Here is a 15,750-nt window from a genome sequence, read left to right as displayed (position 1 = left end):
TCAGGTCTGTATGAATGATACCGTGTAATTTTACTGTATTGTCAGTAAAAATAAAACTGGAATTAAATAAATCTAATGTAATTTAAACCAGCAGTTATGTGCATTGAAGACTCCATAATGACACACTAAGCACATTCGCAAACACTTCATCTGTTCAATGACACATTTATTACACACAGTTGTTCAAAAACAGAGGCCCAATTTAGCAGTCTGTCAATCATCAGAACAGCCAAGGGGAGAGCCGACAGTCCTGCTTTAGAGTTCCTTGAAGTTCGCTCATTTCAAAACATGGAAACAGAAGAGCAGCCCAGCATTCTTCCACACACTTACAAGTGTCTATGCTTTGAATTGTGGTAGGCCTATTCACAGACTCACTCATCACTTCAGGAGGTAATAAGTCCAACATACCTATTTGAAGAGCATATATTTTCTCTACAGAACCACTTCAAATCAAGTGCTCAAGTGAAGTCAGCATAATAAAATACAACACCCATTTGGACCGCTTTAAGTTAGTTTTGCTACTATTCACAATTAATCATTTCAGTGCTGCGTGTTGCAGAGATTTTCAACTTTGGTCCATCAGTAGCCTTTCCTTCCCCTGAATCTGGACCGGTTATCTAACTGTAAAAATAGAGGGAAAGATCAGAAACAAGTCAGTTCCATACATAAGGATATTCCAAGTGTTGAATGAATGCCATTGATGTCAGTGATGACCCGTGATCTCACCATGGACCTCTTGCACTCGAAGAAGGAGGTCTGCAGTGCTTTACAGTGGCCCTCCTTCAGACACTGACTGGGCATCTTCCCCTCCTGCAGGAATGGACAACATGGAGTTAGTCAAACACGTTTGTACCAAGACTAGTGTTTTGATGTTATTGATCATTCTCACCGTTTACGTTGACCACACAACACATGCATCAATATCCAGAATGACCCGGTGTAGAAAGCGCTGCACTTTTCTTTTTATAATAGAAGTGTGGCTCAACCAACCAACAAGCCACAATTTACAATTTTAAGGTAGTCCTACGCTTTGAAATAAGGGATGTTATACAAGTAAAACTGTAAAGCATAATATTAGCTAGTAAACCATAACCTCAGATGAAAGGGAATATCATATTTTCCATTACGTTACCTTTACAACGCAGTCGTGTTGAAGGAGACATGCCCTGAAGTCCTCCCTGATTCCCGAGCAGGCCCTGCCATCCTCCTCTTTGTCCTCGTAGAATTTAGGCATTGTGCTGCACTTACATTTAAGACAATTACGCAATAAATTTAGATTTGAAGAGTATATTTAACTACAGTATGTTACATGAACGTTGTAATGCAAGCCACCATATTTGATTCGCAAAGTATCCTGGGAATACAAAAATTGAACTACATGCATGCTGGGAGTGTTTGTAGTTTCAGCGAAATTAGGAGATTTTTAACATGTACTTTTTCAAGTATACCGCTAGGTGCCACTCAAAGCTTATCTCTCAGCAGAACATCAAAAGGAAAACGATGGCAAGGATGATTCCATAGATCCTGCAGCAACCCCAACATGTTTATGCCATCTCTTGATGTATGTTGAACCTAGATGGTTGACTCTATAGGAATGCGTGGCTGATGGAAATGAGGCATTCTCCCATCAGACAGTGAATGTGAAATAATGAAACCAAGGCAGAAAACAGATGGGTGTGATTTGTATCAACCATTTTGATTTATTTCAATGATGTCCATGTAAAGCCATGTCAAAATTACCAGAGGCAGATATTCTAACGTAGTGATGAAGGCACACGACATGACCTGATGGGGAGAACAGAGGTGGAAGCAGGCAGGGGTGGGGTGAGCCTGACTGTCTGTCTCTTACCTTTCATCTACCTCTGGGGTCTAGGCAAGCGACTCAATAATAGGCTTACCTCCATATTGCTTTTCTAAACAATCTTAGATAAGCGTGGATGAAGGGCACAAAAAAAGGATGGAATGAACCCCCTTTAAACTGGTGAGAAACACAGTTTGTGTTCCCCTCCGCTCAAGCCGTCCTCCACCTTAAGAAGAGGTTCATATCCTTCGCTAGAGCGTTGCAGATAGAAATGTAATGTATAGATCTGGCACGATTCCCATTTCTACACAGAGAATCATATCGGATCTACAGCATAGATTTCTATCTGAAGGTTCTAATCCGTTGCGCTCTTTAAATAAAGGCCCAGGTGTGAGCGAGAGGGTCTGGTTTGACCAGGGGGCTCAGGGGAGGGGCCAGCTCCATTCAAAAAGTTTACCAATCAATCAATCACACAATAAATAAAGGACATTTACAGACAAGCAAACCTGGTACAAAGTGGCCCGCTTTCGAAATCCACCCCTTGTCTTTATCCTACCTAGGAGTTTTTATTTAAAGATTTGGGTAGGCACCAGCTTGCCCTCTGACAGTATAGCTGGGATTTGTTCCTTATACTGTAGTTGTCCAACCCTACTAGACCAACATTAAGTGCTGTGATGTAGGGGCTGATTTAGAATTGGACGTGCGTGCGTGCATGCACATCTTTGACATTTAAAATAGCACTCCAAATCAAACCGATCACAATCTTCTCTCACGTGGATGGAATTTTGATAGAAAAACTAAATCTTCATAAAATCTCTTATTGTATAAACATTTCTCATGAAAAAAACCCACACATTTTGACCTATCCTTAACCTACCTATGCATTAAAGAGCAATGCAAATTGCTCTTTAATCAGAGTAGATAAGATGCGCCCCTAGGGGAGCGTGGCCGTCAGCATTACAGGAGGTTAATGGCACCTGAATTGGGGAGGATGGGCTCGTGGTAACGGCTGAAATGGAATGAGTGGAATGGTATCAAACATGGTTTCTATGTGTCACATGGTTTCTATGTGTTTGATGCCATTCCATTCGCTCTGTTCCAGACATTATTATGAGCCATCCTCCCCTCAGCAGCCTCCACTGGTACGAATGCATCCGTCTGCAACTAGATGGCACATAGAATAAATTTAACATCCTGTCTAACCACTGCCAGCAGTCTCCAATTGAATTGATTGGACAGAATCAGACATCACATGGGGTAGAACTCACTGATGATGTCAGAAGTGTAAAATGACAGAAGCAACGGGAGATGGTAAATGAAAGCCCAGCAACAGCAAAAAAACTAAAGAATGGAGCATTCAAAACTGTGAGTTGAAAACTCAGTGCAACGTTCGAAATAGCATTTGATCATAAGTTCAATATATAATTTCAATATAGTGAAGTCATCAAAATAAAATGTAATAAAGTGAATGAATCCCCCATTGCTGATGGTAAACATGAGTCACACTGTACACTTGGTGGTGAGTTATGGAGGAACCGTTACCCCTGTCATCTGTAAATCTTGTATCACGTGATCAAATCTCTTCAAAAGAGTCAACATCCTCTATTGTAGGGTAGAGGGAAGGGAGTGAATGAAGGGAAGTTCTGCTCCGGACTCATTATGGAGGAGCAGGACTTTAAGGCACATGGGTATGGATCTAGCACAACCTCAGCCAGGATCTCTGGCTTAAGGCCTGTTCTGATGTCAGCTCTCCTTCATTTTAACTTTGACCATCTGAGAAATGTTATACAAAAACTGACTCTGGAACAGCAGTTAGATTCAACCTCTATCTCAACCAACCAGCGGACAAGAAAACATGAAATACCAAGCAGCTCGTTTCGGGAACAAAAAGAACACATGCAATGCAAACACATCAACTACCGTGGCATGAATATTATTTTTCTTTGAACCTCTTGTACAAATGAAATATTTATTTGAAATAAATTAATTCACCTTCATACGTCGTCATTGTCGTTGTAATAATAATAATAAAAATAATATAGCAATACATCCCTTCAGGTGAGCAAAGTCAAGGCCAAAGTCTGATTAGTTTACCACTTAAAGGACACTAGAGGTCTTTCAGACTGACTTCCAGTCAAACAGGAACTAGAAAGATAGATGTGGTTTCCTTCAGTCGCAAAGATTTTTCATGGAATAAAATGAAACCACAGGAGGTTGGTGGCACCTTAATTGGGGAGGACGGGCTCATGATAATGGCTGGGGTGGAATCAGTGGAATGGTATCAAATACATGAAACACATGGTTTCCAGGTGCTTGAAGCCATTATATTTGCTCAATTCCAGCCATTATTATGAGCCGTCCTCCCCTCAGCAGCCTCCACTGGATGAAACTGCCCCAGACACAGATCTTAGGTAAGTTTCAGGTATTTTGCCCAGAATGGTTTGGGTTGAGACTTGAGCAAGGCAAGCTGATCCAAGATCTGGGTGACTTCTACCCAGGGCATAGTTTGGCAGACATGTCACTTTAAAAATGGGGAACCACATTTAGTTTCCGCTTCGTTTGTCATCGTCATTGTAATCCCCTTCAAAAGAAGGACGTGATAAAGGCAGTTATCTTCACCATAAGAAAGACTGACAACTTGTTTGTCTATTTATTACCTGCTGTTTACCTAAAACACACAACTCTGTGGAAAAGAACAAAAAGCAACAAGTCTTTGAGGCTGATGGAGCCATTCTTCAGTCACTTCAGTCACCAGCAGGGGGCTCCACTATGGCTCCAGTGAGTGCAATACCTCAGTGGAACAGATCAGAGAGGCTGAGAGGAAGAGCACATGGAGCAGAGAGCAGCATGTACAACACCAGCGTCCTGGTGACATCAGCCTCTCAGATCAGCTGAGGTGTGTCTCTCCGAGTCACAAGCCATCGGCGTTACCTCCACAGTCAGAGAAACGGATTTCTTCCGGACACACCAAATGACTTCTGATATTTTACATCTGCCTCTTTTTTGTACAGTAGTATTCACATTCACGCAAAAAGAGAGCGAGAGAGAGAGGAAAGGATAGGCAGAAATAGAGAGAAAGCAATCGAGTGACAGCGCCCTTAGAAACCCTGAGAGGAGCGGCTCTGGTGCGCTCTGATGATGTCACTGCTGGTTGCTAGGTGGCAGAAGGCCCCTGGGGTCAATCAATTTTAGGTGCGTCTGCGAGCACCCCGGGGCCGGGGGCCAGGATTGATGTGGCCCCCCGCTTTTTGTCAGCCTGCTCTCCTCTTTATATGAATCTACAGAGAGACACACAGACACGTCACACATAGCTCTCGTTATACAGGATAACATTCCGCTGGGTAGAATATAAACATGATATAAAATATTAAAGGACAGATGATGGCGTGTGATTGGCTGACCTCGCTGAGGATGGCCCAGACAGCTGAGTCTTGGACGACAGAGAGACGAAGCGCCACCACCGGGTTGAAGGAGGTGTCTACAGCCCCCTCAGCCACACCCTTCTCAAACTGACCTAGAGAGAGAGAGAGAGAGAGAGAGAGAGAGAGAGAGAGAGAGAGAGAGAGAGAGAGAGAGAGAGAGAGAGAGAGAGAGAGAGACAGAGAGAGAGAGAGAGAGAGAGAGAGAGAGAGAGAGAGACAGAGAGAGAGAGAGAGAGAGAGCTGTGATTGAGGACCTTTGGACAGGCAGTTTGCACATTGTGTATCAGTCTGTGGCAGGTCACAATGAGAGTGGGTAATCTGATCAGGCTGTATGTGTTCTAAGGTAACGGGATACGAGGGTTGGTACAGGTCCACTCACCGACTCTGTAGAAGCGGTCATCAGTTCGCTTGTATTTCTCTTTGGACTTAGGTCCAGTTTCCTTCAGACACAGACACATGTTGTGGTTATGTTGGTAATGTTATGCACACACTAGGTAGGTAGAGAGCCTTGTTAACACTAACATACAGTATAATGCACACCACAGGAGGTTGGTGGCTCCTTAATTGGGAAGGACGGGCTCTTGGTAATGACTGGAGTGGAATGGTATCAAAGATATCAAACATAGCAACTATGCGTTTGATACCATTCTATTTACTCCATTCCAGCAATTATTATGAGCCGTCCTCCCCTCAGCAGCCTCCCGCCTCTGGTAGTGATATTGAATGGAGCAGGCTGTGCTCATGATCCTGTCAATACCCAATCAATAACTGACATAGACATTTTGAGTGATGATGGATCAATAAACCAATCAGAAACAAGTGCCCTGACTATTGACACATTATTGCACACTGTATCGTCCAAACGTTGTCTTTGTGTTGTCTGAATGTTGTTTTTGCATTGTTGTATGTAGTGTTTGTGTTGTCTGAATGTTGTCTTTGCATTGTATGTTGTCTTTGCGTTGTCTGAATGTTGTCTTTGCATTGTATGTTGTCTTTTTGTTGTCTTTGCGTTGTCTTTTTGTTGTCTTTGCGTTGTCTGAATGTTGTCTTTGCGTTGTCTGAATGTTGTCTTTGCGTTGTCTGAATGTTGTCTTTGCGTTGTCTGAATGTTGTCTTTGCGTTGTCTGAATGTTGTCTTTGCGTTGTCTGAATGTTGTCTTTGCATTGTCTGAATGTTGTCATCTTACCGAGAAGGGCAGTATCTCTACAGTGGTGTTCTCTATCCTGTCTCCAGGGTGTTCCTGGTTCCCACTGCGGAACAGGAACCTGCCAATCACATAACACTATTAATGCAAATTCACATCACATGTCACACTCATAAATATGTAAACTCACACCTTGTTTACACGTAACACTGTCCTGTCACACACTTTGCTGTGCTTTCTGTTATGACACATCTGACATGTTTAAACCAAGCCTGTGGTAGCGATGGTGCGCACACACACACAAGACCCTTCACACAGCTGATAATGAAATGTCCTCAGTAGAATGGTACCCTGGCTAGCTAATTTGTGCAAATCAAGCCCAGACACAAACATGAGACGTCGCTGGCTGCAGCAGACCGAAACAAAACACATGAAACAGAAACAGAAATCGGACGAACTAAAAGCACGTATATCCTACCAACGAGACATTCAAATCTAATATCTTACGGTTCACTGTGTCGTTACTAAACGACGACATTTATAACATACAGCTGGCAGGTTATACACTCTATCGGCAGGATAGCACTAGAGGTCGACCTATTATGATTTTTCAACGCCGATACCGATACCGATTATTGGAGGACCAAAAAAAGCCCCTGCCGATTAATCGGCAAATTTTTTATTTTTTTATTTGTAATAAGGACAATTACAAAAATACTGAATGAACACTTATTTTAACTTAATATAATACATCAATAAAATCTATTTAGCCTCAAATAAATAATGAAACATGTTCAATTTGGTTTAAATAATGCAAAAAGAAAGTGTTGGAGAAGAAAGTAAAAGTGCAATATGTGCCATGTAAAAAAGCTAACATTTAAGTTCCTTGCTCAGAACATGAGAACATATGAAAGCTGGTGGTTCCTTTTAACATGAGTCTTCAATATTCCCAGGTAAGAAGTTTAAGGTTGTAGTTATTATATGAATTATAGGACTATTTCTCTATACCATTTGGATTTCATATACCTTTGACTATTGGATGTTCTTATAGGCACTATAATATTGCCAGTGTAACAGTATAGCTTCCGTCCCTCTCCTCGCTCCTACCTGGGCTCGAACCAGGAACACATCGACAACAGCCACCCCCGAAGCAGCGTTACCCATGCAGAGCAAGGGGAACAAACACTCCAAGTCTCAGAGCGAGTGACGTTTGAGACGCTATTAGCTAGCCATTTCACATCGGTTACACGAGCCTAATCTCGGGGGTTGATAGGCTTTAAGTCATAAACAGCACTGTGCTTGAAGCATTGCGAAGAGCTGCTGGCAAACTCACGAATGTGCTGTTTGAATGAATGCTTACGAGCCTGTTGCTGCCTACCATCGCTCAGTCAGACTGCTCTATCAAATCATAGACTTAATTATAACATAATAACACACAGAAATACGAGCCTTTGGTCATTAAAATAGTAGAATACGGAAACTATCATTTCAAAAACAAAACATTTATTCTTTCAGTGAAATATGGAACCGTTCCGTATTTTATCTAACGGATGGCATCCCTAAGTCTAAATATTGCTGTTACATTGTACAACCTTCAATGTTATGTCATAATTATGTACAATTCTGGCAAATGAATTACGGCCTTTGTTAGAACGAGCCAGGCGGCCCAAACTGCTGCATATACTCTGACTGCTTGCACGGAACGCAAGAGAAGTGACACAATTGCCCTAGTTATAAGAAATTCATGTTAGCAGGCAATATTAACTAAATATGCAGGTTTAAAAATATATACTTGTGTATTGATTTTAAAGAAAGGCATTGATGTTTATGGTTAGGTACATTGGTGCAACGACAGTGCTTTTTTCGCAAATGCGCTTGTTAAATTATCACCCGTTTGTCGAAGTAGGCTGTGATTCAATGAGAAATTAACAGGCACCGCATCGATTAGGACACGCAGGACACGCTAGATAAACTAGTAATATCATCAACCATGTGCAGTTAACTAGTGATTATGTTAAGATTGATTGTTTTTTATAAGGTAAGTTTAATGCTAGCTAGCAACTTACCTTGGCAGGTAGTCAGACTGCCACGCAGGCTCCTCGTGGAGTGCAATGCAAGGCAGGTGGTTAGAGTGTTGGATTAGTAACCAGAAGGTTACAAAAAAAAGAATCCCCGAGCTAACAAGGTAAAAATCTGTCGTTCTGCCCCTGAACAAGGCAGCTAACCCACCGTTCCTAGGCCGTCATAGAAAATAAGAATGTGTTCTTAACTGACTTGCCTAGTTAAATAAAGGTGTAAAAAAATACAAAAAATAATAATAAATAAAGAAAATCAGCAAATCGGTGTCCAAAAATACAGATTACCAATTGTTGTGAAAACTTGAAATCGGCCCTAATTAATCGTCCATTCCGATTAATCGGTCGACCTCTAGATAGAACAGCAGCCTCTGGTAAGACAAGGGGTGACAGGCTATGTATATTTGTAAACAACAGCTGGTGATCGATATCTAAGGAAGACTAGAGTATCTCATGATAAGCTATAGACCACACTATCTACCTAGAGAGTTTTCATCTGTATTTTTTGTAGCTGTCTATATACCACCACAAGACCGCACTCAATGAGCTGTATTCCGCCATAAGCAAACAGGAAAACATTCATCCAGAGGCGGCGCACCTAGAGGCCGGGGACTTTAATGCAGGGAAACTTAAATCCATTTGACCTCATTTCTAACAACATGTTAAATGTGCAACCAAAGGGAAAAAACTCTAGACCACCTTTACTCCACACACAGAGACATATACAAAGCTCTCCCTCGCCCTCCATTTGGCAAATCTGACCATAATTCTATCCTCCTGATTTCTGCTTACAAGCAAAAAATAAAACAGGACGCACCAGTGACTCGGTCAATAAAAAAGTCGTCAGATGAAGCAGATGCTAAACTACAGGACAGTTTTGTTAGCATAGACTGGAATATGTTCTGGGATTCTTCCGATGGCATTGAGGAGTACACCACATCAGTCACTGGCTTCAACAATAAGTGCATCGATGACGTCTTCCTCACAGTGACTGTACGTACATACCCCAATCAGAAGCCATGGATTACAGGCAACATCCGCACTGAGCTTTAAAGAAGCGGGACTCTAACCTGGAAACTTATTAGAAATCCCGCTATGCCCTCTGACAAACCATCAAACAGGCAAAGCATCAATACAGGACTAAGATCGAATCAGCCTACACCGGCTCCGACGCTCATCAGATGTGGCAGGATTTGCAAACTATTACAGACTACAAAGGGAAGCACATCCAAGAACTGCCCAGTGACATGAGCCTACCAGACAAGCTAAATAAAGTCTATGCTCGCCTTGAGGCAAGTAACACTGAAACATGCACGAGAGCATCAGCTGTTCCGGACGGCTGTGTGATCACGCTCTCCGCAGCCGATGTGAGTAAGACCTTTAAACAGTTCAACATTCACAAGGCCGCAGGGCCAGACAGATTACCAGGACGTGTACTCCAAGCATGCACTGACCAACTGGCAAGTGTCTTCACTGATATTTTCAACCTGTCCCTGTCTGAGTCTGTAATACCAACTTGTTTCAAGCAGACTACCATATTCCTAAATTACTATCGACCCATAGCACTCAAGTCTGTAGCCATGAAGTGCTTTGAAAGGCTAGTGATGGCTCAAAACACCATTATCCCAGAAACCCTAGACCCACTCCAATTTACATACCGCCCCAACAGATCCACAGATGATGCAATCTCTATTGCACTCCACATTGTCCTTTCCCACCTGGACAAAAGGAACACCTATGTGAGAATGCTATTCATTGACTACAGGCTAGCGTTCAACACCATAGTGCCCTCAAAGCTCATCACTAAGCTAAGGACCCTGGGACTAAACACCTCCCTATGCAACTGGATCCTGGACTTCCTGACTGGTCGCCCCCGGGTGGTAAGATTAGGTAACAACACATCCGCCACGCTGATCCTCAACACGGGGGCCCCTCAAGGGTGCGTGCTCAGTCCCCTCCTGTACTCCCTGTTCACTCATGGCTGTACGGCCAGGCATGACTCCAACACCATCATTAAGTTTGCAGATGGTAGGCCTGATCACCGACAATGACAAGACAGCGTATAGGGAGGTCATCAGAGACCTGACTGTGTGGTGCAAGGACAACAACTTCCCCCTCAAAGTGATCAAGACAAAGGACATTACTGTGGATTACAGGAAAAGGAGGACCGAGCATGCCCACATTCTCATCGACGGGGCTGTAGTGGAAAGTGAGAGCTTCAAGTTCCTTGGCGTCCACATCACCAACAAACTAACATGGACCAAACACACCAAGACAGTTGTGAAGAGGGCACGACAATACCTTTTCCCCCTCAGAAGACTGAGAAGATTTGACATGGGTCCTCAGATCCTCAAAAGGTTCTGCAGCTGCACCATTAAGAGCATCCTGACGGGTTGCATCACTGCCTGGTATGTGCGTACGACCCAGTACATCACCGGGGCCAAACTTCCTGCCATCCAGGACCTCTATACCAGGCAGTGTCAGGGGAAGGCCCTAAAAAATGGTTTAAGACTCCAACCACCCTAATCATAGACTGTTATCTCTGCTACCGCACGGCAAGCAGTACCGGAGCACCAAGTCTAGGTCCAAGAGGCTTCTAAACAGCTTCTACCCCAAACCATAAGACTCCTGAACATCTAATCAAATGGCTACCCGGACTATTTGTATTGCCCCTCCAACCTCTTCTATGCTGCTGCTAGTCTCTGTTATTATCTATGCATAGTCACTTTAATAACTCTACCAACATGTAGGGCTCCCGAGTGGCGCAGTGGTCTAAGGCATTGTATCTTAGTGCTTGAGGTGTCACTACAGACACCCTGGTTCATATCCAGGCTGTATCATACATGTATCACAGTATTTTTGATTTTTACATATTACCTCGAGTAACCGGTGCCCCCGCACATTGACTCTGTACCGGGAAACTCTATATATAGCCTCACTATTGTTATTTTACTGCTGCTCTTTAATTAATTCATTATTTGTTATTTTGTTATTTCTTAAAACTGCATTGTTGGTTTAGGGATTGTAAGTAAGCATTTCACTGTTGTATTCGGCGCAATAGACAAATCACATTTTACTTTGATTGATTTGATACACATGAAACACTGCACATGAAACACTACACATGAAACACTACACATGAAACGCTACACATGAAACACTACACATGAAACACTACACATGAAACGCTACACATGAAACACTACACATGAAACGCTACACATGAAACGCTACACATGAAACACTACACATGAAACGCTACACATGAAACGCTACACATGAAACGCTACACATGAAACGCTACACATGAAACGCTACACATGAAACGCTACACATGAAACGCTACACATGAAACGCTACACATGAAACGCTACACATGAAACGCTACACATGAAACGCTACACATGAAACGCTACACATGAAACGCTACACATGAAACGCTACACATGAAACGCTACACATGAAACGCTACACATGAAACGCTACACATGAAACGCTACACATGAAACGCTACACATGAAACGCTACACATGAAACACTACACATGAAACGCTACACATGAAACACTACACATGAAACGCTACACATGAAACACTACACATGAAACACTACACATGAAACGCTACACATGAAACACTACACATGAAACAGAATGATGAGTTGGCCTCTTTTTCCTCTCAGTCAATCACCTTGAAGCTCCCTGACTTCTCTAACACCTCTATCGCCTCTTTCTACTCATCCACATCACCTCATCTCTGTCTCCTTCCTCCACCACCTCTCTTTCTACTCACCCACATAACCTCATCTCTGTCTCCTTCCTCCATCACCTCTCTTTCTACTCATCCATTCCATCCACATCATCTCATCTCTGTCTCCTTCCTCCACCACCAACTCTCTTTCTTAGTGCTTTCTTTCTCCTTCCAACCCTTTCCACTCTTTCTTTCTGTGAATCACCCAGGGTGTCCTGGGAGTTCTTATTTTAGAACACCCTCATTAGCAGACTGAGCCCCAGAGAGAGGCACGCTTAAGCTTGTGGAAGAGGAAGATTTTGTGTATGGCACGACATCCCTTTTCCCTCAGAAATGCACACACACAGCTCCATCTCCCTCCTCACCTCTCTATGTTGATGGGCTTGTCAAACTTGAAGAGGACGTAGTCTCCAGCAGTAGGATTGATGGCCCAGAAGAAGTCTTCTCCCAGGTAGGTCTTCTCCAAAGTGTGGCCCTGGTACACCTGCACAGCACAGCACTGTCAGCTGAATGCATTCAAAACAACTCAGTATACTTCACAAATAACTATATCAAACAATTATATTGTACTACCTTACATTTTGAAATAAAAAGCCAATGGTGAAACAGGCTTTAAAACAATCTATATTTTTCAACTCATAAGAAGGTCAAGCCAGAAAGGTGTCTGTGAGGGTGATTTAAAGGTGATGTACCTTGAGAGATGTGGACACCTCAGCAGGCGGGTTCACATGGATCTTATGGAGCAGGGGCTTCAGGAAGTCCTTATCCTAAACAGCAAGTGGAAGTGAGACAGCAGCATAGATGACCAGGGGGAAGTGAGCATGGCCTAGTATGGTGAGTTGAGGAGATATGTGGGTAGATGGAGGTGGTGATTGGACATATGGTAAAAGGCTGATGCAGAGAGAGTGATCTAGGGTGAGAGGGAGGGTGCTAGAGAGAGGATGAGAGGTTTGGGACCCACAGTGAGTTTCTGGATCTTTCCGGCCAGAGAGGAGTGCAGCCCCACATGTTGAAAAAGAGAGGGCCTGAACCGGACACGCAGACTCGACTTCTGCCTCTCACAGTGCTTCTGCAGGGAGAAAGGGTAGACTGTGAAAAAAAGTTGAAGATACCCCCTCCCCACACACAGTTTTTACGTACCGCGTCTTTCTCTGGGTTACACACTTTGACCCAGAGGATGTGGTCCAGTAGCCAATCAATGGGCTTCTCCTTATAGAACATGAGGATAAACTCTACTATGAGGTTGAGATCTGGAGCCTGGAACATCTTACCTGAGAGAAGGAGGGAGAGGAGAGATCGATGGGGAGAGAGAGGGGGAGGAGAAAGAGGAGGGAGTGAAACAGGGAGAGCGGGAGGTTGGGGGATCGATAGTGAGATGGAGAGTGGAAGACAGAGCATAGAAGGAGTATGTTAAGTGGGATGGCCACTCAAACCTTTGTTTTTTTACACTCTAAAAGCCTCCTGATGTTTGCTGATGTTCCGTAATTTTAGCTGACAGTCAGTGTTCGTTAATAACCCGCTGGAGTCTAAGGGCCTGGGTCTGGGTTTCTACTAAGCTAACATATGGAATTGTTTTAATATGGTCATACCAAGCTATGAGATTATTTGATGAAACATTGAATTTGGCCTTAATGCTATTAGCCCATAAAAACACATTGAATAACATATTCATCCATGGAGAAAAAAAACGAGTCAAACATTTTGGGGGAGGAAGTATGTTTTGAAGGGTCAGCCCATATCTGAGATATATACTAAAACTCAGGAAATTATTTGTATGAGTTTTTGTGGTGCCATTTCCTGGTTGCAAATATTCGAAAAGTTCACCTAATTTCAATGTATGTGACAAAACAAGCAGTCCTGTAGATAATCATTGTACCGTCGAAACCGCTGTGAAATATATTTTCCAAAACCAAAAATATATATTTTTAGCTGGTTTACAAAGACAAATATGGGAAAGGGGGATACCTAGTCAGTTGTACAACTGAATGCATTCAACTGAAATGTGTCTTCCGCATTTAACCCAACCCCTCTGAATCAGAGAGGTAAGGGGGGGCTGCCTTAATCGACATCCAAGTATTCGGCGCCCGGGGAACTGCCTTGCTCAGGGGCAGAATGACAGATTTTTACCTTGTCAGCTCAGGGATTTGATCCAGCAACCTTTCGGTTACTGGCACAATGCTCTAACCACTGGGCTACCTGCCGCCCCTACACTCTAACCCCTGGGCTACCTGCCGCCCCTACACTCTAACCCCTGGGCCAGCTGCCGCCCCTACACTCTAACCCCTGGGCTACCTGCCGCCCCTACACTCTAACCACTGGGCTACCTGCCGCCCCTACACTCTAACCCCTGGGCTACCTGCCGCCCCTACACTCTAACCCCTGGGCTACCTGCCGCCCCTACACTCTAACCCCTGGGCTACCTGCCGCCCCTACACTCTAACCCCTGGGCTACCTGCCGCCCCTACACTCTAACCCCTGGGCTACCTGCCGCCCCTACACTCTAACCACTGGGCTACCTGCCGCCCCTACACTCTACCTCCTGGGCTACCTGCCGCCCCTACACTCTAACCCCTGGGCTGCCTGCCAAGCTTCTTAGACTTGCTTTCAATGAGAATATAGATCTATATAAGTCACACTTCTATGTGAATTTTGTCAGGATGCCCAAAAAGATAGATGTTGCAGCTTTAACCCCTTTTCTTTTTACATTGGTACTGAAGTACTGCCATTAATATTTACTGCACTGAGGTACTGCCATTAATATTTACTGCACTGAAGTACTGCCATTAATATTTACTGCACTGAAGTACTGCCATTAATATTTACTGCACTGAAGTACTGCCATTAATATTTACTGCACTGAGGTACTGCCATTAATATTTACTGCACTGAGGTACTGCCATTAATATTTACTGCACTGAGGTACTGCCATTAATATTTACTGCACTGAGGTAGTGCCATTAATATTTACTGCACTGAAGTACTGCCATTAATATTTACTGCACTGAAGTACTGCCATTAATATTTACTGCACTGAGGTACTGCCATTAATATTTACTGCACTGAGGTACTGCCATTAATATTTACTGCACTGAAGTACTGCCATTAATATTTACTGCACTGAAGTACTGCCATTAATATTTACTGCACTGAGGTACTGCCATTAATATTTACTGCACTGAGGTACTGCCATTAATATTTACTGCACTGAGGTACTGCCATTAATATTTACTGCACTGAGGTACTGCCATTAATATTTACTGCACTGAGGTACTGCCATTAATATTTACTGCACTGAAGTACTGCCATTAATATTTACTGCACTGAGGTACTGCCATTAATATTTACTGCACTGAAGTACTGCCATTAATATTTACTGCACTGAAGTACTGCCATTAATATTTACTGCACTGAGGTACTGCCATTAATATTTACTGCACTGAAGTACTGCCATTAATATTTACTGCACTGAAGTACTGCCATTAATATTTACTGCACTGAGGTACTGCCATTAATATTTACTGCACTGAGGTACTGCCATTAATATTTACTGCACTGAAG

General features: G+C 43.2%; 2 protein-coding genes across 3 annotated transcripts in view; both read right to left on the bottom strand.

The window, feature by feature from the left end:
* Positions 1-149: 149 nt before the first annotated feature.
* Positions 150-1,376, bottom strand: coa5 (cytochrome C oxidase assembly factor 5). Its single transcript, XM_021597926.3, has 3 exons — positions 1,133-1,376; positions 727-810; positions 150-621 (listed from the first exon to the last, which is right to left on the bottom strand). The coding sequence occupies exons 1-3, from the start codon at positions 1,232-1,234 to the stop codon at positions 580-582; spliced, it is 228 nt and encodes a 75-aa protein (XP_021453601.1). The 5' UTR covers positions 1,235-1,376; the 3' UTR covers positions 150-579.
* A 295-nt stretch (positions 1,377-1,671) lies between these two features.
* LOC110504700 (alpha-1,3-mannosyl-glycoprotein 4-beta-N-acetylglucosaminyltransferase A) overlaps positions 1,672-15,750 on the bottom strand; it is a 73,842-nt gene continuing 59,763 nt past the window's right edge. For both annotated transcript variants that reach the window (XM_036975100.2, XM_090230329.1), the window contains exons 9-16: positions 13,333-13,463; positions 13,154-13,261; positions 12,885-12,959; positions 12,558-12,676; positions 6,411-6,489; positions 5,603-5,663; positions 5,203-5,315; positions 1,672-5,079 (exon numbers count right to left, since the gene is read on the bottom strand). In XM_036975100.2, the coding sequence (XP_036830995.1) occupies positions 5,053-5,079; positions 5,203-5,315; positions 5,603-5,663; positions 6,411-6,489; positions 12,558-12,676; positions 12,885-12,959; positions 13,154-13,261; positions 13,333-13,463 (713 nt within the window). In that variant the 3' untranslated portion in view covers positions 1,672-5,052. The remainder of the gene's footprint in view (positions 5,080-5,202; positions 5,316-5,602; positions 5,664-6,410; positions 6,490-12,557; positions 12,677-12,884; positions 12,960-13,153; positions 13,262-13,332; positions 13,464-15,750) is intronic.

This window comes from Oncorhynchus mykiss, chromosome 3, assembly GCF_057628025.1.
Source record: "Oncorhynchus mykiss isolate SJ-2025 chromosome 3, ASM5762802v1, whole genome shotgun sequence".
In the NCBI taxonomy this organism is placed as follows: domain Eukaryota; kingdom Metazoa; phylum Chordata; class Actinopteri; order Salmoniformes; family Salmonidae; genus Oncorhynchus; species Oncorhynchus mykiss.
This window is presented reverse-complemented; position numbering and strand designations above follow the sequence as displayed.